This window comes from Melospiza georgiana, chromosome 6, assembly GCF_028018845.1.
Source record: "Melospiza georgiana isolate bMelGeo1 chromosome 6, bMelGeo1.pri, whole genome shotgun sequence".
In the NCBI taxonomy this organism is placed as follows: Eukaryota; Metazoa; Chordata; class Aves; order Passeriformes; family Passerellidae; genus Melospiza; species Melospiza georgiana.
This window is the reverse complement of record NC_080435.1, coordinates 37166615-37188670: the sequence shown is the minus strand read 5'-3', so window position 1 is coordinate 37188670 and position 22056 is coordinate 37166615. Positions and strand designations below refer to the sequence as shown.

Sequence of the window (22056 nt, the reverse complement as noted above, 5' to 3'; positions counted from 1 at the left end):
TTAATTTTTTTTTTTAATATGTTGATGTGATATGTCATCAGGACTGGGATTGCACATCTGAGGCCCCCTGAATCTGAGTACTGCTTCGGGAGATACAGCATAGAAAATCACAAAGTGTTTAAGTTGGAAGGGACCTTTTAAAGAACATATAGTCCAGCCCCTTCACAATGGTTTTCATTAGTCTCACAAGAGAACAGAATTGATCTCCTGCAGGCCAAAATCTTGACTGACAGCCCTAGATCTGCAGCAGTTTTTCCCACTGGAGTTTGGATAGCTGATGGTAGCTGCAGCTCTCTTCACATTCTTTGTACTGCTTGGTCCAGCAGCATAAAACTGAATCCTTGTGCGTGGCTTCACTTACCTTGTTTAACAAACCAGAGCTTCAGCCCTGCCCTGCCCTCTGCCATGCTGTTCCTCCTCCAAATTTGCCTTCTACTTACAGCACAGTCCACATCCTTTCCACCCTGCCTTTGGAGTTCACCAGGTCTCAATCCTTTTCTGTATCCCACCAATGTTTTTCCCAGATCGAAACTGCTCACAAATTCTTGCTGGCACATAAACATTGTATCTTTAAAAAGTATTTTCTATAGTCCCTATCAGAGTGTAATAAGAGTGTATGAAGGGTGCAAGTAACATGGCATCACCACTCCTGAGAAATGGAAATATGTGAAGACTTAGCTCTGCAGTTTTCAGTGTCCCAGAGATGCAAACCTGCTTTTTGTCTAATGAATGATGTGAGTTAAAGCTGCCTATTTCTTTGCAACAGCAAAAGCAAAGTAGGAGAGAAAATGTGATTCTATCAGCCAGCGCACTATTTATATTCAGATGATTTAACTAGCATCACACCTAATGTGAACAAAACTAAAACTTCAATATTGACTCATTCAAATGAAAATATTTGTAGAAATAATACCCTTATTATTTGAAAATTATTTGAAATTGAAGATCATACAGTTAGGAAGTACCACATAGAACTTACTCAAGCTAAACTATATGAGGTTCATCATAAAAAGACTTCTGTGTTATGAGATATCAAAACAGACAGCAGCACTCCCAGTTTTCTTGCAATATATATTTCTATAAAAAGTTTATAAACTAAATTAATTGAATTTTTGCATAAAGTTGATATAGCATATGAATTTATACAGCAAAGGCTTAATACTCTTACCTATAAACACATAACAAAATTAGGGATAACAATTGCTAGAAAAATACAAGGAATCTTTGCCATTTATGTTTAGAGTAATATATAGTCAGTTATAAGTTATTAAAAAGCACAGCAAAAGCCCAATGAATACAATCCTTTCTGTGCCACTCCATAACTACTAGAAATTTTACAATCAATAGTGGGGGAGAGGAAAAAAGGGAAACCCCAGATTGATAGGAAAAGTGCTGTTTTGTTTTCTACTATACATTTTATTTGCAAACCCCCTTTATTTATTCAGAATATTTGGAGTATGTTATTCACACCAGGACACTGGAATAACTTAGAGAATATCACATCATTTTAGCCATATATGTGTCCATATAAATATATCAACATTACTAGGTATGTAATCAAATGAAAGCCTTTTCCAAGAAAACTGTTCTTTTATTTTCAGAAAACCTCACGCATCTATAAAGGTGTTTTTACTACCATTATGAAGTTGTTATTCTCTGAACTACTAAATCCAACTTAATGTGTCTGCCTACTCTCTTCTTTTCTGACCATGTAATCTGATATAAATCCATTAGGTTTAAAGGTTTGAGATACCTCTGGACTTGAATTTGAATGTTCTCAGTTCCCACTGTGTGGTCTTATTTAATCTCTTGGCCCAAGATTCCTGTCTCTAACTGTCTGGCCAATAACAACTTTGTCAAATCAAGACAATACAAGGCAACAGACAGGAAATATCCGGTTGTCAGTTTTATTTGGAATATCACTGTTGACTTCAGTGGTGCAGAAAGCAGCAGTAGTAGCTAATATATTAGGATCCAGATTCTCTACTGTACCTTGAATGCCTTTAAAATTCTGTGCTAAAAGAACCAACCAAATAGATCCACAGAAATCTGTGGGTAGAAGTTAAACGACTTTTGATATAAAATTTGCCAACCAGATCCAACAAAACCCCAACTAGTAAAAATAGACTCTTTCAGCTACAATCTGTCATATCTTTTCTCAAGCTGCCTGGCAATAATGGATGTTGCACATCAGGAGCACTGAAAGTACTGTGTTATCAGCAGAACTCTTTCCAAAGATACAGAATTGTAAGCTACGGAAAGCTTATAGAAGGTAGTACCTTATATTTAAAGATTTTTTTAACTCCTAAGAAGGTGTTTAGCAAGTGTCAGGAAAAAATGTCAGAGCTGTATTATTTCCTCTCAGTATCTGCTATTCTTAAGTGCACAATATGCAAAGCTTTGAACTTCAGGATGCTATATGCATGTCAAAAATATTAACTGTTGGCCAAATCCTGCACTTTGGGATCAAGTACAAGCTCACAGAAATCTTTGACTGATTACAGAAATAAAAAGTAGCCCTTCATCTTCCTCTGTATTGTGATAGCGTATATAAGAATAAAACATCTGTACTTTAGAGGGACCATTTCAATTTCATGACTTTTAGTTTCAAATAGTAATAGTGAACTGCAGATTTTTTTATTGTTTAGAGTCCAAAAAGTCTTTACAGATGCCTCTAATAATATCAGGAACCATCTGCTCCAATCCTGTGAACTCCCTGGTGAAGAAGGTATGAGATTCTCTTGGTTCAGAAGCCATGTCTTTCAGATCATCCAAAGGTGCCCAGGCAACACCAACAGAGAAGACTGTTATTCCTACAAAAAGAAATGAAAAAAAGAGACCATTTTGCCTGCAGATACAAAAAAAACCCAGCCATTTCTACATTAATGAATCAATGTGGATTTGAAAAGCATGTTTCAACACCTGCAATCTGTCAAAGATAATTAGATTTTGCCACTAAATACCAGGAATTAGATTTGACTCAGGAAAAATCCTGAAGGAAATATGAGGTGTCATAAGAGCTAATGTCTGAGTTGTTCTTGTAGTAACACATAGGATTGTAGCAGTTACAATGGCAGTCTTGAAACATAAGTAACGCTGTGTAAAATAGTTTTGAAAGTAAGTTTGGTTCCTTTGTGTATGCTTAGTGCCTTTATATACTCATACTTCAAGCATCACCAGCCCAATGAGCTTTTTGGCCACAACTGCTTATTCCCTTCCTAGATGATGGTGGAGCAACTTGGCTCATTATTCTTACTCTGCTGTTTGGGGAAATGAGACTGGCTATATGTTGATCCCTAAGCTGCCATGAGTGAGTCTAGTCATACCTGGCTCTGTATTACTGTTTGCTGGGGTTTTTTTCACCCTAATGGAAAATAGTTCCTAGGGGGTGCATTACATTTTGCTGAATTCCAAGTATGATACTTTGCAAACTTTAAAATCTTAACATTTGCAGCACAGCAGAAATAGGATGGACCAACTTCCACCGCTTTTCAAAACGCATACTTTACCTGCTTTTTGTGCAGCTGCAGCAGGTCCTCTAACATCATCATAAGACTGACCATCGGTGAGAACGACGAGGAAATTCTTGTTAGGCCCATCTTTCACTGGCCCAAACACGTTCCTGGTGGTGAAGGAGATGGCATCGCCGGTGGCCGTGCCCCCGCTCATGTAGTGGATGCCGCGGATGGCCGACAGGACCTTGTCCTTGGTGACAAAGTCGGTGAAGCCGAACTCGGTCCTCTGGTCGTAGGTGAACTGCACAGCCGCCACCTTGGAGCCGATGTCAGAGATCTCAAAAGCTTTGGCCACGTTGCTCACGAACTCCAGCACGAGGCGGAAGTTGCTCTCTCCGATGCTGCTGGAGCCGTCTATCAGGAAACCGATGTTGACGGAGTTGTAGCAGGTCTTGCTACACAACATCTGCTCGTGTGAGCACAGCTTCTGGACAAGAGGTTTGACATATTTGGTAGTACCAAACCAGGTGGGCATTTGGTAAGAGAAGAAGCCATTGTTTCGACAGACAGCCTGTTTGAAAACATAAAGGGAATGGGTGAATGCCAACTGAGCAGTTCGGTGGATAATACTCAGACACCTATGATTTTTCTTTCAAAAGCAGGTTAGAAATGAAGCCTCGTGGCTGGAACTTAGGATGGATTTTTGTGTGCTTGTCTTTAAAGAAATTGAAACAGCTGTACTTGAAGTCAATGTAAGCCATAGAGCAGCTTATTTTATCCAGTAATAAAGCCAACCCTGCCACCCAAGCTCTGAAAGTTTTCAAATAATTTACCTTTTTTCACAAGAAGTGCAACAACTGAAAATTGTAATTTTGTTTTGTGTATGTGAAAAGGTCATGATACTAAATAGCCAAAGGATTGAAATTTCTGTATTTTTGCTTATACACTGAAAATTATCCTCTGTGTTTTCCCTTTGAACTTGGTGATACCTTTGGATTTTTAATCTATAATATGTCACAAACACAGACAGAGTTGAGGAGAAATACAGCTCCTGATCATTCAGAGGAAAATTTCTTTTCCCCTAGCTTCCATCAGATGCATGTGAAGTACAAGGTAACTGAAAAAATGGGTTAAATTCAAAATCAGCTCTCCAACTAATCCAGCTAAGATCAAAATGCAGAAGGAGAGCAGAGGCCTCAGCCATTTAAGGTCATGTCTTTCTGTGTCTGTACAGGGACAGACAGCGATAGTACAAGGCAAAAAGATCTCCTGAAGTAGGAGAGATCTAGAGTAGATATTGGGAGAGAATTCTTTACTGTGAGGATGGTGAGGCACTGGGACAGTTTACTCAGAGTAGTGGATGCCTCTTCCCCAGAATGGTTCAAGACCAAGCCTGAGCTACCTGGTCTATTGTGTGATGTCCCTGTCCATGGCAAGGGGGTGGGGAATACATAACCTTTAAGGCCCTTTCCAAATCAAACCACTCTATGGTGCTTCTGTAAGTGCCTAAGGGTTGGACCAGCCTTCAATACCTCTGGGGTCAGCAGCTAGGTATCTTATCCCTAGAGCTTCATTCTGTTCATGCCATTTCTGCTGAAATTAGACATCTGCAACCTCCCTGTGGAAAATGACTGATTTTCTCACTGCAGAGTAAGTAAAGACGGACTGAGCAGAAAGCTCATGTAAGAGTAGGTGTTTGAATTCCTGCTCTAACTCAAAAGGAACAAGATCCAAAACTCTGCTTACAAGATCAAAGTCTTGTACACAGGCTTGCTGGTATGTGTTTTTCCATAATTTCTGTTCTCTTGGTAGTGAAAGTAAGTAAATAATTATCCACAGAGCTGGTAAGAAATAAGCACCTCCCTGTCTGCCCTTTTGTGAGAGAGAATTAATCACATCAGTATGTCATTGCTTTGGCGCATTCAGCCATACCTGAGATAGGGGAATTTCCTACCCTGAGAGTCTTCATGCAATTACAAATTCCAGGAGCTACAACTTGGCCAAGCTTCTGAACTGGGAGTACAATGATACCTTTGTGTGGCCCCTTTAGCAAGGAAAAGTCTCCAGTGTTTCTTTAACCTTGCCTCTGCTCATCTTTTACATCACTTATGAGCAGGGATAATTTAATGAGCTGGTTTGAGAGAATATTTTTATGTCTATACATCTATGTGAGTTATTGTATATATATGTATTAGTTCATTAGAATTTACTGTAAATTCTCCAGAATTATATTCATGACTGAAAACCAAATAATGACATTCTTCCTTACTTTGTCCACAAAGCCAATGTCTTGTACCATTCCCAGCTCCTCTGTTGTGGGTTTTGCTACAGACACAATGAACACATTGACTCCAAATTCTCTGGCCACTATGCCAGCTTCTTCTAGATCATCTGAGGGCCAGCCATCCAGGAACACTACAATGATCTTGGGAATTCCCTTCCGTGCTCCATTTTCCAAAGAGAAGAATTTCTGAGCTGTGTACTTCAAAGCTTTGCCTTGGTTTGAACAGGAAAAGAACAAGAAGAAATAATGCATACATTGATGGTACATTCTGGGATCAGCTTTCCATCTGAAATTGTGCAGGATTTATGTTATAACTACAGGACTAAGCCAGTGTAGCATTGAATGGATGCCCCAGGAAATTTGATAATAATAAAGCTTGGGCGACCTCCAAGTTAAAAAATAATGACATCAAATCAACACCCCTCCCCTCACCAAAAACCCCCACAGATAAAGCTGAGGTGGAATTCCCTGAGATTATTTTTGCTCATGGGTCTAGTTTCCTACTAGGAAGTAGGTATATTAGTACCTGCCAAATGGATTGGAAGGAAGAAAGTACCTAAATTTAGCTTGTGAAATGCAACATAATTAGATGCTTAGTTTCAATATCTGGCTGGTTTTGTCTGTGATAATTATTTTTTTTTCAGATTAGCTGGTAGGGACTGAGTTTTGGATTTGTGTGGAAAACTGTGTTGACAGTAGGGGGATGTTTTGTTATTGGTGACCGCTCCTGCACAGTGCCAAGGCCTTTCCTGCCTCCTGTGCCACACTGCCATTGAGAAGGCTGGGGGTGCAGAGCCAGGAGAGCTGGCCCCAAGCTGGCCACAGGGATATTCCACACCATGTACGCCATGGGCAGCATGTGAAGGTGTGGGAAGGAGAACAAAGGAGAGGGGACATTTGGAGTGTTGGCATGAGCTGCTAGGTGAGCTGGAGCCCTGCTTTCCTGGGGATGGCTGAACACCTACTTTCCCATGGGACATGGTGAACGGTTTCCTTGTTTTGCTGTGCTTATGTGAGTGGCTTTTGGTTTCCCTAATAAATTGTCTATCAATCTCCAAATTTTCTCATTTTCTTCTTCCCAATTTTCCCCCCATCCCACTGGGGGAAAGTGAGCCAGCAGCTGCATGGGGCTTGGTTGCTGGCTGGGGCTAAACCATGATGTCTTCTCACCACCACTCACTCCTTACTCCTAGTATAACTCTTTCGTTAGCCACCCAACAAGAAAGAAACACTAACCCTTTTATGAATTTGTCTCAAGATATCATTCTGTTACTAGTGAAAAGTCAATTACTGTTTAAATGCAGGAAGATTTATACAAGTATAAACAGTTGTACTCTAATTAAATGTGTAATAAACATGCCTAACTTCTAGAAATTAAATGTGAGATGTGAAAATGTTCTAGTGGAACATCACTGAACCTGATTAAGGTAAGTGTGGCATCTAAAACACTTCCTGGCCTACGTGAATTCTAGGAACTTCAATATTTACACACATACATATACATACATATATAAAAAATACATAAAGAAGTAATTTCTGTTTTAGGGGGAATATGAACTCACCTGTATTGGAATTGCCTCCTCTGAAGCCTAATTCTTTTATGGCAAACAAAACTTCTTTTGTAGCAGTAAAGTTTTTCAGATAGAATTCAATTTTTGGATGTTCACTGTGGAAAAATAAAACAGAGTAATAAGGTTCACTTTTCATACTGATATTAGCAAGCTAAAACACACTTGGAATAGTTTTGCTCATGATAATATATATATTCTTCTCTGGATTTCAATTCTAAAATGTAAGTGTGCTTCTTGCTTAGTAAGTCTTGCAATCCTTAGGAAGACGAATTATCTGCCTGAATGGATAAATTAAGGACAGCCTGATCCTCATGCTTATCAAACAGATGATAGCATTAGGTTGAAAATACATAAAGAAAAAAATTGAACATGCCAGACATTAAACTAAAGGAATCTGTGTAACTAAAGATTGGCAGGTTTTCTACTATTTGTATGATAAATACCTTCCTTATAAAAAGTCCTGCAAAGTGCAGTTTGAGTGTTTCGATTTGAGAAGTTCAAGGTACACTAGCTACTGACAAAGAAATTAAAGACTTTAAGTATTCTGTCTCTGGATTTCATTTTTAATTTACAGTAGAAAGCAAAAACAAGTGACCAGTTACAATTTGAAAAATATCAGCTGTAATATTTTATCAGTTAAAGAGAAAATATGTATTAAATATTAAAATATAGATCAGGTAAGAGAAGGTTTTTGTTTTGTACATGCACATAGCCATTAGGGACTATTCTCTCTACAATTTTTAGAAACTTGCATCTCTCCTTTACAGGGTGTTTCCTGCTGTTCTACTAAGATGAGATGCAAAGCTACAGCAGAGGAGCTGTGAAACATCCAGCTTCTCTCTTGTCAAATATCAAATATCAGAGACAGAAGATGTTCAAATTTGTCATGTCCTGTCACATGCACATCTCAGTATAGCACAGAGCAAACAGTGCTATGGCTTAAGAGATTTTTTCCCTTGCCATTCATCAGCCATTATTGAGTGGTATTGCTCTGCAAAAGGAGAAGTGACACATTAATTTTCTCTTATCAATTACTCCATTATATTTTGTGCAGGTCTGTTCTTACCTGGCCTGTACGACCCCAACATGAGGCCCTTCTGTTCCAATTCCCAACATTACAGCTACTTTTCCAACAAAGTTTTTCTGCAAGTTAAACCTGCGTTGGCCAATGTTGTAGCTTCCATCAATGAGAAAGGCAATATCAGCTTTACAGTCTGTGAACATCCAAAATAATTATACTTGTTAACATCAAATAAATGTTAGGATTCTGCTTTGCAAAAGTTAAATCTGTGTGTTCTTACCTTTGTTTCCAGCCTTTTTATCAAGAGTCTTCTTAGGTCTTTTACCTTCAGTGAAAAAAAACAGCATGGATCATTTAAGAACAAGAAGATGAATGGACTGAGGTAAACCAGAAAGAGCTCTGAGTAAAGAAATTACAGTGCAATCTATCTGCAGTAGGAATTGTCAACCATTTTAATAATTAAAATTGGGCTACTACTGCTTTGCTCCTTGGAGAATATTCTTTTTCAAAGGAAACAGCTTAACCTTCCTTTCTACACCTGACTGACTGATTACTGAGTTGTACAAAGCCAGGTAGATTTCTCTACCTCACCTTCCCAAGTGCTACTGTTTCTCAGTTAGCAACCCTGCTGTACAATGGATTTTTAATGGTTTGGAAGCAAATCGTGGTTTAAACTGTAAACCAGGTGGTCTATTCACAAACAGCATCAAAGTCCAGTATTTATCCAGCACTAACTTTCATAAAAAGGGTTTAATGCAGCATTTTCTGTGGTGAAAAACAACTAAATTTCTGCTATGCATGTCCTGACAGCACTCAGCTGTTCAGCAGTTCTGTAAGAAGGAATGCATTAATTCTGTCTTCTCCATGGCTTAGAAAGAATGAACATCACATGAGCTCGTGAACTCTTACCTTCCTCTGTGTTATCTCTATTACTTTTCAAAAACCATTCAATTTTTTCTTAATTTGCATGAAATCATTTGCATGATTTCTTAATTCCAATCTCATTCGTGAGATCAGAATCAGTCTCCAAGATTACATACAATTCCTATTTTTTCTTTCCGGTGAAAGAGACACTGCAAAACCAGACACTGCAGCTGTTTCCTTCTTCAAAAGCAAGTGGGTCTCATGAGCCCGTTCCCCTGGCCAGGTCCTGCCCAGCGCAGTGCCTCCCTCTGGGGGATGCTCTCCCCTCGCTGCGGGATCACGCACCTGTGGAAGGACGCGCTGTGGACACCGATCGTCCCACGGCTTCCAGGGCTGTGCTCTGGGTACCTGCTGAAATGAGAGCCCTTTTACTGCATTTCAGTGTACTCAGATGAAGTTACAAGTGCTTGAAGAATTACTGTACTTGCAATAACCTTTTTTTGCCATCTGCCATTAGCTACTCTGGGAGTTGGACACGTGCCTAGACAAACCTTTGGTGTAATCCAGTCCTTGTTTTACGGGTAATTAATTTCTGCATTTTAAACAACAGCAGTTGATGAGTAACTACAGCATATATATCTGATGAGAGGTTTTGAGCTGTAGTAGCCATTATTTCCAGCAGATAAAGAGAGGACTTCATCTGGAGACCTGGATTTCACCTTCACCCTCACCAAAAGCACCTCTAATTTTAAGTGCTTAGCTAGCAACTTGCAGTGAGCACAAGGAATACAAGTATCTTAGGGATAGTAGGCTGAATTTTAGCTGTGTAAACATAAGAACACATTACAGAGATCTGCTTCACATATTTTCTATACTAGCAAACACCCACTTCAATATTTTTGAAACCACAACAACGCACACAACCAATATGTTTCTGCATATGATTTTATGAGGGTGGTTTATCTTCACTGAGTGGCAAGGCATGGCAACAGGCTTGCAATTAGTCAATTAATAATTAACAACTACCTCAACAACGGGGACAGAAACTTCTGGACTAAACCACATTGCACTGTAGCTTAATGACCACATCACATGTTAAGTTGATGTTATTACTATTTTTGGAGGGTCAGTTTTCTCTTTGCATGGAATGTTGCACAAGGTAATTGAAGGGCCCGACAAAGTGCTGTTCCCTGCACAAATGCAGGCAGAGGGAGAGAAAGGATAAAACTGAATGGCTGGAAGTGGCAGGAGGACTGGACTGCAGTGGCAGGATCAAAGCACTGACTTTGATCAGCTTAAACTGTCATGGAGCTGTCCACTGCCTGCTATCATGTCATTATATTCCAAATAACTGACCCATCTTTGCATCAGCTTCTGTTACAGACTAGCTACTCTAGCTGGAATAGTTTTTCTTTAGGTAATTGAGGAAAAAGTTAAAATAATGAATTAGAAGTGAAACCTTCTGTTGCTAAACAATCGCTCTCTTAATGCATACAGAAGCACTGAGGAAGTGTCCCATGGTTCTGCCAGAGCTTCAAATATAGTTTGCAAAACAGTAAAACAGTAAGTGTGATCCACCTACCAGTCACTGAGAAAGATGAAGCCCATCTAGAGAGCACCTGAGACTGGATGCCATTAGCATTTACAGCAGGGTAGTTTTCCTGTCCTGGGAGAGTCTGCACCCTTACAGCTCCTCCTGTGTTGGTAATCACCCCGCTAAGGTTGAAAAAGAGTTGGTATAAATCAGACATTTTAGTCACAAGAAAATGCAATACAGGTAATGCCATCATTAGAATATTTGTCACCAGCCTTCTCAATAAGACCTAATAGAGGCAGGCAGTTGTGTTCAGGCCAGAACAATCTTGCCTGAACACTCTATAGAATAGTTTCCCCTAAAAGTCTTTAGGAGAAACTATTCTATAGAGTACCACACAGATTTATTTTAAAAAGTCAGGAAAGCCTAAAATTATGGCACTTAAACTAATGCAGAACAGTGATGCTTCAGGCCATATCAATTCCTAAGTGACAATAAGAAGATCAGAACTGTCAGATCTCTTATTATTTTTAGAGGTCAAAAGTCAAAGTTGTACTTCTCTAAGAGGGAGCAAAACTTGGTGCCTTGTAGTGTGTGGGCAGGTATAGCTCTGTGGGAGACAAGCAATCATTTCATGAGTATTTAAACACAGCAATGTGTGCCTTGGTGTTTGCTTTTTCATTCTGTTTGGCTTCCTGCTTGAAAACACAACCTGATTTAACACATTGTGAAAGTAGAATAATCAAGACCAGAGTTTAGAAAGCTTTACATATATTTCTGATAATATGAGATCTGGATATCTATGGTAAAGGCAACTTCCACATGAAATTCTATTTGGAGCAGTGTTAAAAGACATTCATTCTTCATGGATGTGACTTGCATTTCTAAATTGAACTATGATTATATACATTTATACATGTGTCTGACTTGCATGCCATGGCTGCTTTGGTTAAACTGAGCTCAGCAGATTTTCCAGGAGCAGCTTTCACTTCCCTACTTATTATGTTATATGCTACTGCCAGTGCTGCTTAACAGGGGCTTTATGTAAAAGCTGCTAGTCCATTCTCTTGCCTAGCTTGTTAATAACAACCTGTAATTTATACCTAAATGGTATTTTTCACTCAAAAATGGACACAAATAGAAAAGCAGATACACACAAGGCAGTAATACTGTACCTCACTGCACAACAGCTTGTGAAGGAAAGTGTACCAGTCAAGAGTAGCAGAAAGATCTTATAAAATACAGGACTAAAACACACTTAAAAATCAGCTAAAACATACTTAAAAATCTGAACTGAATTGAGATAAATCACACATTAAATGCAAAGTTTTTAAGATCCCCATGCAAGAAGCATTTCTTTGCACTATTGGAGAAAGAGATACGGGGTGTTGCTGAGTTTTGAATGAATTTTTCAAGGAGTTTACACATCAAAACTGATGCCTAGACCACAAAGAGTCTTCTGGCCATGGGAGGTGATCCTTATAGATGTAACTGCAGTCAGTTTATCCTCAGGGACTTTAGGCAAATGGCTGAATTGCCTGAATTCCCATCTTTCCTTCCTACTATCACCATCCGCAACCTCCTTCCAAATAATCAGCCTTTCTCCATCACCCCAAGAATTATCCTCCTCATCTCCAAACTAGTGTCCTGCTGCTGCCTGATTGCCATCAATCACGGATATGGAGCCACTCAGGATTTCACGCCAGCATCCTCTGGACCCCTAAGCTGTGTTCCTTCTTTCTTTCTTCCTTTCTTTCTCTGCACTCCTATTGCTTTTGGCAGGAAAGAAGTTCAGCAGCAGAGGCAGGCATGATACCAAAATTTCCCGGGGACCTACAGCAGCTCAGAAATCCCTTTGACCAGATAACATTTTTGTCAACATTCTTGTAGCAAACACTGGGGCAGCTCAGTGCCACTTGTGTTTATGGGCACATTGTGGACAGCTGGGTAATACCATGATATGCTTTTGTTAGACTGGAGTTCTGCGAGCCCAGTGCTTAATGAGGACTGGTTTCACCCTTTGACAAGTTAGGAAGGTTATGAAAAAATTTACATGCCTATTGAACATCTAAATGCTACCACATTGGGCTAGGTCTCCATTTAGTGGAATTGGCGCTGGAACAGAACTGCACAAGCTGAGAACTGAGTCCTTCATTTGACCTTTTGATTATTAATCCAATTAATCACTCAGTGGTAGATTTAACTCAGTTCTTCATGCCTACATAGTGTCAGCCTGGTAGGAGGTTCTCTATTCTTCCCTCAACAAATATATCTTTTATCCTTCTGCCCAGAAAAAGAATAATATTAAATAAATATTTTGTTTCCTGAGAGTAATTACACACAAAATGAGAGAAAAAGCCAAATATAACAAGCTAAAACAGGCAGAAAGATTATTCATCTGTAGAACACAGAATTATTTGTAGCTGAATTCTGCTAAATTATTTTCATGTATTACATAGCATTTTCTTGCATTAATAACTGCTTCAAAGTAATGGAACTACTCACAGGACTAAGCACTATTTGATTTATATAAAATTAAGGAATCCAGTCTCAATGTAGACCAAGGATGCAAACTGAAGTGTATGTACAAAATTTTCAAAGCACAGATCTACTTACATCACAATAATGGCAAACTCCAATCACCTCTTGGGAATGGCTTCTTGAAGTTTCCTTCATGCCAATATGGATTTTAGACATTGCAACACAGGGCAAGAAGGAGCAAGTATCTTCTATGTTTTTGTTGGATTTTGCAGCCTGCACTGAATTTAGCTGAGAACTAAGCAGCTATTGTCTCTTCTCCATGCATCAATCCTTTTTTGCCAGGACTAGTTATGGCTGTTAACAGTTGCAGTAAAGCCACCAAAACATTCTCATGTAGCAAATTCTGTTCTGACATTGAAAGGCCAGCAGAACTAATAGCCCCCGACTTAAAGGCAGTCTTCAGAAACAGCAGTTCTCCTAAACAGATAATTTTTCACCTTTAGCCTGCTTTTTCAAAACCCCTTCCTACAGTCTACCACACTCAAAGACTTGAACAAGATTAATTTAAATCCAATCTGGAAGACAGATTACAAAGGTGAGTATATTTTAACCTCTTTGTCACTATTAGAGCCCTCATTATTCTCACAATGTCTGTGGAGAGAGACTGTTGGATGCAGGATGTACAAAAGGGGTTGCATATTTCACCAGAAGTACAATTTATATTGACTCTTACTATGGAAAAGCATGGATTTTTCTACAGCCTCATGTTCCTGGGCTGGAGAACAATAGTACACATGGTTTATAAGGTACAAACTTCAGTGAAGAGCTAAGTGATTTATCATTAAAAGACTATGCAAATCATGAAAGAAATACGCCTCTGCCGTTTCTTGTACCTCCTCCTTCTGTAGAAGTATTTCCCAGCTGTGACAGAACTGAGCCCCAGCAGCTTTTGTGGTGGGACTGTGCTAGCAGTCAGTCACTGACAGCCTGGCATGGGGGGTTCCAGAACACTGCCTGGTTGGACTGGTCAGGAACTGCTCAGGAACCTCTGTGTCTTTCCAAAATGTTCAAGTCTTTAATCTCTTTAGAACAAGGTCTTGACAGCAAGAGCTTTTTTCTCTTTAAAGACATCTTTGGCAAGAAATAGAATGTTAAAATAAATGGCTGCATCACTAAATATGAACATTGTCTCAGGAAAAATAAAAAAGACAATGGAAAGAAATCTCTGTTTTCCTCAGTTCAAAAGAAAAACAATAAAAAAAGCAAATCCAAAGTCACTACCTGCATTCAATCTAGACATTCTTCACAAAATTTTTTTATATTCCTCAGCTAGGAAGAGTGAAGAATAGAAGAGTAATTTTTTTAAACCTCCATGAAGACTCTTAAAAGACACTAAATGGAGATCTTAATTCTTTTTACAGAAGCATCAGAAGGAAGCCTGTCTAATAATAAAATGCACATGGAAACATGTGAATTTGAGACAAACTCTTCAGCTTTAAAAACAAACAGAAACATATCCCCATGACACCTCCCAAGCTCCTTCTAAGTCCTTCTATAGTACCTTAGCCCCTAGATTCTTTTACAGCATTTGAGAAGTTCCAGAGTTTCCACTCAAAAATCCCTCCTTAAGTCAATTTTTCTTTTTAAAAAACAGTTCATTTTAGTTTACCTAGGAGTTTAATTACTGTGCAATAAGCCCAAGTTTTGGAAATCTTGTTAAAAGTTATAAAATTTTAATTGACGCTTGAAATAAGATTCCAGATAGTAACGACAGCTTCCTAAATATTACTTAAAATGCTTGGCGTGGGTTTTTTAATGGCATTTAAAGTGTCCAGTAAGGAATGTTAACTCAAGAAGGTTTTATTTTCCTCATTTATCTTCTAGCAATTTAAATTTCCGTAAAATGTTAAGTTTATAGTTGTGGGTGTTTTAACATAAAAAATACTCTGATAGCTTGATGCTAAAAAAATTGCAACCACTTTTCCTCCACTTCTTTTAAACAGTTTGTTTGACACAAGATTTTAAGAAAGTCAGAAAGTGACTCTGCTTTTATTCCTCAATTAGTTACTGTTTATATTGTATCCTTCCATATCTACTAGTGATACAAGTGATTTCACAGTGAAAGGCCACCTGTGGACAATGCTGGGCCCTGTCAGAGAAAGTTGACAAAGCAGTTTGGAGGAACACTCAAGCACAACTCAGATAACTTGCAAGCTGCACAGACATCATTTTTTTTTTCCTTGCTTTCTCTTCTCCCAGTGACATTCCAATTGAGTTAATAGGACCCAAAGTCTAGAGAGATTTCTGCTATGATGGCACCACAAGGCCAGGATTTGTAAGTGTGGCAGAGACTTTATAAACTCACTTAGCACATGGATTAGCAATGATCTGACTTACCTGTGTATGGCAGCTCCGCAGACGCTCGAAAGAGAGGCGTAAACTCCATCCCCAAAGACATAGAATTGCCACAGAGGACAGTTTGCTGGGCAAAGGACATCTTCTGTCCCCTTTCTAAGGTCAAGTCCTCTTGTAAAGCACGTGATAGCAGTAGAAGCTAAAGAGAAAAGAAGAACTTTTGACCTGAAAATCTTAAGAGTTTGTTGTTGGTTTTTTTTTTTTTTTTTTTTTTTTTTTAATGTCTCTACAGTTTCCAAGTTTAAAGCAATATCTGAGTTTGAAACTAAATACAATGTCTGTAAAGATGTCTTTGGAGCTTGCAAATGTACAGTTATGACAAGGAAACACACACTTCAAAATTACTTATGGGAAAAAAGTGGCAGGAAAAAAACTCCCATGAACAAACAACATTAAAATAACATCAAGGAACATTACACAAGGAAAAGCAACACATTTCTGTAAATTTGCTGCAGAGACAGAAAGGCAAGGGAAAAACTTTTGAGGGCTGACAGACCACAGATCCAGGTGGCAATTTCCAAGGAAGAAACTAAATCACTCTGACAACCCCACAGAAAACTCCAGTCATAAGATATCTATGAGTCACTTGGGGAATTCTGAGTCTTCTCTCCAGTGGCATTCATGGAGCAAGTTGACAGCAGCATTTCCCTTAGCCTCTTGCAATAAATCCTACTGAGGCCAGTGTTAAAAAAAAAAAAAAAAAAAAAAAAAAAAAAAAAAAAAAAAAAAAAAAAGGAACACACATCTCGTTTCTCCAGTAATACAGTAACATCTAGAACATTGGTATCAAGTCATTACAGCGAAGTTTACATCATTATCATTGTGCAGAGGACTGTCAGATTCATACAGTGATACAAACGTTATCTATTCAGCTGAGGCACACGCATTTTTTGTGTAGAACTCTGCCTTTTTTCAGAAGTTGCTCTCCAGGTTCCCATCATTAAGCTTTCACTGTGCTTGCCTGTGTGCAGTGAAGGTATGCAGACACAGATCAACATCAGTACCCAATTTCACTTGGCAATCTGGTGCTTTTTCTTTTGAAAACATTGAGGTCTTTATCTTGCCTGGTCACTACCATCCTTCTACTACACAAGATAGCACAGTCCCCTGCTCCGTTGCACAGCAAATTAGAGATTTGGCTTAGATCATTATCAACTCAGCAGCACAAGGGCAACCCATGCCTGCCTGTTTACTCTGAAGTTCCCAAGGCATCTAGAAGGTGCAAGAACCTTTTCTAAATGCACCTGGAATACTACCTGTGCACAGATGAAAGCTGGCAGAGGCTGGCCAAGGCACCAGGGCATGCACCACAGCATCATATGCCAAGGACTGTATGTTTCAGGGATCTGTCTCTCGCCTACTTTCCTGCCCACTATTTTCATTCTCGTTGACTGAATGTGTTTTTTGACCCCAACATATGCTGCTTATAAATGAAAGCCCTTGGAGCATATGCTGTTCTTCATCAGGGGATGGAAAAGGTGATACCTCCAGCTGATCTCACTGACTTTAGAGCTGAAAAGCAGAACAGTTGCAGCCAGAAATGCAAAGTGAAACACGTCTGTTCATTCTGACTGTGTGAATTGAACACACATCAGCTATGCATGCAATTTTACTCTTAATTATATACAATAGTCATTAATGCTATGCTGAAACAATGTTAAACTACGTTATCACATCTTCCTGAAAAATCATTGCTGCCATTTGTTAGCACAAACATGGGACTTGTACATGCTGAATCTGCCTATATAGTTCAGACTAAGAAGAAAAGAAAGCAGTAAGCACTTTTTTACTTTTCCCTTCTCAAGATAATAAAAATTGTTACCTAGCAAGAACTAAAGTGATTCAATCTGATTCTCAAGTATTCTAATAAATAAAAAAAAGTTTCTTTTAGGACTTAGTCTTACCTACCCACATCCTAGCCATGCTTAGTCTTATTTAACTGCCTTAGAGACAAAAGATGGAAAAATCAAGCAGAATTGGTGCTTATACCTAGATGCTCCATGATTTCAAGGTCAAAAATGCAATATTATTGGTATAGATTGGTAAAAAACTCTGATTTGCTTCCCACTTTGAGCCCCCTAATCCTTTCGTGGAAGTTCTACAAGTGTGTTTGCCAATTAAAGGGCACTGAACAAGTGGTATCCACCAAATGACACCCAGCAAGACCATCAAAATCAAACAGCAGCTGCAAGGCTGGAAATCCTTGGAGGAGCAATTGCAACAAGCACCACTGGCAATCTCTGCTCTCCCAGCACTGCTTGTGCCTCTCACCCTGCAACATTTTTCCAGCCTCTACATGTGCAAGACAACACAGGAAGTTTTAACTCCTGTAGTTTCTAATGTAATGTACTCGACTGAGTTCCCTGGCTGGCTGTGCACACAAGGACAGCAATTAGATGTGTCTAGCTAACAAACCCTGCATTGCCTGGAGATCTCCATTTCCCTCATCACCAGGTACTTACTAATTACTGTCATGTGGCAGGCTTTTTCATAGCACAGAAGATGGGGGGAAAAGTAATCTTTCTGTGTTTTCCCTGGCAATCAAAACACAGAAATCCTTTGTAGCGCAGCCACAGGATTTTTCTGTACTGGCAGCCTGAAGACTGTCATGATCCTTGTCTCAGGCTTCCCAGGGAAGGCTGCACGTAGCTGCTGTGTGAACTGAAGAGCTGACATGCTGGAGCTAGGAGATTCAGCAGTTCATACCTCAGCTGGATCAGCATTGAGGTAGAAAGACACACTTTGAGGAAAATAATGCTCTTAATTAAAAGGAAAAATTTCATTTTAGTATTTTCTGTAGGTAGATTCGGTTTTCTCTAAGCCATAACTCTAAAATAGAGACTACAGATTAGAACACATTAGAAGTGTTTGGTGAAATATCAAAATGGTAGCAAATCTTTTTGTGGACTACCAAAATTAAGACTTAAGATACCAGCTCTGCAGTGGTTTTTGTTCTTCCCTGTTTGTTAATGCATCATCAGCTATCCAACCCACAAAACTTCAATGATTTTGTTGCAAACATTAAAATGTATTAATGAGGTCAGAATACTAGAATATATAAAATTGTTTTTTGGCTACTTACATACTCATAATTCTCACAAATTTCATATATGATATTACTATCAAAATTGAAGAAGTGCTTGTTTTTGTTAGTCTATCCAAGATACTTCAACATGGCAAAAAATGCCAAAGAGCTGTATCTATATATAAAGTAACTGAGATAAAACCTCTGTGTTTTAATCACTGCAATTGAAGAATGCAAGAGCAGTAGCAGTGGAAGCATTTCTTTCAATACTTATGTGGTGCAATACTCTAAATCCAAGTATTTTTGCAAGAAATAAATAAGTTTACAATATACAGGAAAGGATTCAGTTCTAGACTCCAACCATTCTGGACTCTGGTGAAGATGTGAGACCTATGCCCTGTTACATTCAGTTAGGCTTTTAGAAGCACAATAAAACAACTATCACCCCATCCTGTCAAGACACACATCCTTCAAGCTTCACAGAAACACACTACATCAGAATACCATACAAAAGCAAGGTAAAAAGAAAATAAACTGTAATTCTTCCTGATTTAGGCCATATTTAAGGGTAGGGATGAATGTCTTCCATCATTGTTGATCTTTGACCTAAAAAAAGCAAAAAAAAGCAAAGACTCACTTATCTCTTAAAACAACCATGTTTTCAATCATTCCATCAATTTCTATCTTTTTGGTGCCTCTTGCCATGTAGTCTGATTTTGCCATGAGTAGCTGCCTCTTATGTCAATCTATAAAAGTTGTGACTTAATTTTCAGCAGGAGCCACTGCTTTAAGTTCTTCTAGAGGAGTAAAACCCATAGGCAAAATCTGATCTTTTCTGATCTTGAAGCTTTCATGCATTGCTTTGTGAAAACAGTTTGTTTATGCAAAGGAAAAAAGGAATCCTATGTACATTATTACAAAATTAAAAATTGGGGTTCCTACATGAAAACCAGCCTTATGAGTTGTAATATAGAGAAGTACATCCCTATTATGCTTTCTATTATTTTAGTATTTAGTATTTTTTTTTCAAAATAGAAAGATTTTAAGTCCTTTTTTACTTTGAGGCTTCAAACAAGCCTGTTTTTTTCTATCTTATGCAAGGAGTATCAACAGTTGGAAAAAAAAAGACATACTAGTAAACCTACGTTTCATATTTTGGAAAACATGTGCACAGATTGCATACTAATTGATGTAAATTTCTAGTACACATCCTGATCTGGACAGGGGCAATGGGATTTAGAGTAACCTGGTCAGGGCAATAGAATTCATTTAAATCTGAGCCCTCTGCCCTTTTCTCACCCATGTAAGGCCCCTTGCCATCACATGGCAGCATCCACCCACCCACACAGCCCCGTGTGTGGCAGCCAGAACTGCTGCACTTGGCAGCATTTGTATCTATTCCAGTGGGAGCATAAAGAAAGTTTTGGGATGCTACAAGATCTTCACACACACTATGAGCCTAAATACAGTAGATTCTTGAGGGAATTAATGCTCTTTCATTACTTTGTGCAACAGAATTGAGGCACTTCTATGTATGCAAATTTCTAGTTCAACAACCAAATGCTGCTGAATTTAGGCTCAGAACAGCGGTAAGAGGGAATATCTTACAAAAATTGTTCACATTAATTATATTTTAGCTGGTTCCAGATACCTTCAGGTTACAGTGTCTTCTCTGGCCCTGAATGAAGCATCCCAGAAAATATTCATTTGCTTTCTGCCAGACTGTCAGCACTTCATGTATAATGCACCTGCAAAGTAAAAAAGGGAAAGGAGCAGAGGGGTTAGAGTAGGTTTTCCATTGCTGTGCATTTTTTCCCTTTTTTAGCCATAGCAATTCTGTAACAGATAGCTTTTATCAGATTAGCACAAAAGAATTTTCCAAATCTTTGATTCACCACAAAATGAGCAGCAAATCCTGATTCCTAATAACTGTGAAATCGTTAACAGCCATTCAGAAAAGCTTGGGGTCACTCACCTCCTGCAGGCCAGGCCTGCATCTGGAAACATGTTCTTCTGGAGGCTCCTGTCCTCCTTTGGTGGAAGGTTCCACTGAAAGGGGCAGACAAACTGCTCGCGTCCTTCGGTCACACATTTCTCCAACTGCTTCCCGCGGCTCCTGGTTCCCATGGAATTATTCTGGTTCTGGGAGAGCCTGCTCTCCAGCAGCAAGGATGCAGTCCAACACAGGATGCCACAACAGGCAGTCCCTGCCATAGCCTGCTAGGCATCCTAAGCGTGTTCCTTCGCTTTCCAGGTTGAAATAATGGCAGGGCAACTTTAAAATGTTTTAATCAATTCCAATGGTCTAAAATATGCCAGAGATCCTCAAATTGCCAAGCACCGTACGAGTGCCTTTATAACACACGCAAACACACTCCCCCTCACTCTTGCCACCGGCACTCCCCTCGATGGGGCACTTGTCACCACGGCGCTCTTCAGCCCGTGCCAGGGAGGAGTTTTCCCCCGTCTGGAAGCGTTCCCAGACACGCTCCGTGCCCCTCTGCAGGTTCCCACCGGCCGGCTCCGCAAACCCTTCCCGGCCCGGGCTGGGCTCCCGCGCATCGCGGCCAGGGCGCCGGGACAGGGCCGGGCCGGGCACGGACGCTCCGAGGGGGAAATTCCCGCGGGATGCGGAGGGGGAACAGCGGCCAACTCACCCGAGCCGTCGCTGCCGCGCACCGGGCCGGAGAGCAGGAAGGCGCCTGCGAACAGACAGGGAGAGGGTCGGGGGCTGCTCCGCGCCCGCCCCGCCGGCCCCGCCGCCGCCCGCGGTACCCACCGAGGAGCAGGGCCGAGAGCCACATGGCGGAGCCGGGCCGAGCCCGCACCGGGGGCAGCGCAGAGCTGAGCCCAGGAGAGCGGCGTGTCGGCCGGGTCACTGCGCCGCGCCGCGCCGTGCCGTGCCGTGCCCGCGCCTCCGCCGAGCCGAACAGCCCTGACAGCCGCCGCTCCCGCTTTAAACCTCGGGCGGGCAGGAGCGCGGGGCGGGCGGAGGGAAGGAGGGCCGGGGCTGGGCAGCTCCGCCGCCGCGGGGCCCGCAGGTGCTGCCGGCCCTCCCCCGCCGCGCCCCCCGCGGCTCTTCCGCTGGGAGCGGCGGCCCGGAGCCGCGGGCTGTGGCTGTGCGCCTCCCCGCTCGCCGACTCGCCCCTCCGGACCGTGTGCGGACGCTCCCTGCCCGGGGAAGCGCCTTTGCGGTTTGCATTCCCGCCCCTGCCCGCGCACCCCTGGATATCCCCTGCACCCGCGGGGCTCCAGCGCCTGATGGCAGGTGTCTGTGCTCCAGATGCCTCGGGAAATGCGGGCGGGGTGTTAGCGACTTCGCCGCAGCCTGTGCCCCTCGCTCGGAGCTGAGGCAGGGCCGGAGCTGTCCTGGGCGCTGCGAGGTGCGGCGAGAGGTGCCGGGCCC

The 22056-nt window shown here is 40.7% G+C and overlaps 1 protein-coding gene across 2 annotated transcripts; it reads right to left on the bottom strand.

Moving 5' to 3' along the window:
- Positions 1 to 1066: 1066 nt before the first annotated feature.
- COCH (cochlin) lies at positions 1067 to 21550 on the bottom strand. 2 transcript variants are annotated; one of them, XM_058027041.1, is made up of 12 exons: positions 20626 to 21135; positions 20302 to 20398; positions 18088 to 19256; positions 15608 to 15764; positions 10778 to 10911; positions 9541 to 9606; positions 8612 to 8656; positions 8377 to 8524; positions 7302 to 7405; positions 5725 to 5951; positions 3510 to 4026; positions 1067 to 2813 (listed from the first exon to the last, which is right to left on the bottom strand). In XM_058027041.1, exons 3-12 carry the CDS (start codon positions 18098 to 18100, stop codon positions 2638 to 2640), a joined length of 1587 nt encoding a protein of 528 aa, XP_057883024.1. In that variant the 5' UTR covers positions 18101 to 19256; positions 20302 to 20398; positions 20626 to 21135; the 3' UTR covers positions 1067 to 2637. The 2 variants fall into 2 exon arrangements, with proteins under 2 accessions (XP_057883024.1, XP_057883023.1); XM_058027040.1 differs by lacking the exons at positions 18088 to 19256; positions 20302 to 20398; positions 20626 to 21135 and adding exons at positions 21308 to 21352; positions 21430 to 21550.
- Positions 21551 to 22056: the final 506 nt, after the last annotated feature.

Coding starts and splice junctions, on each gene's coding strand:
- COCH (XM_058027040.1), bottom strand. CDS start 21,454: ATGTGGCTCTCGGCCCTGCTCCTCG. Junction 10,912..15,607: donor TGCGGAGCTGCCATACACAG/GTAAGTCAGATC, acceptor TTTCAACCTTAG/CGGGGTGATTACCAACACAG. Junction 2,814..3,509: donor TGCAGCTGCACAAAAAGCAG/GTAAAGTATGCG, acceptor TTCTTTTTGTAG/GAATAACAGTCTTCTCTGTT.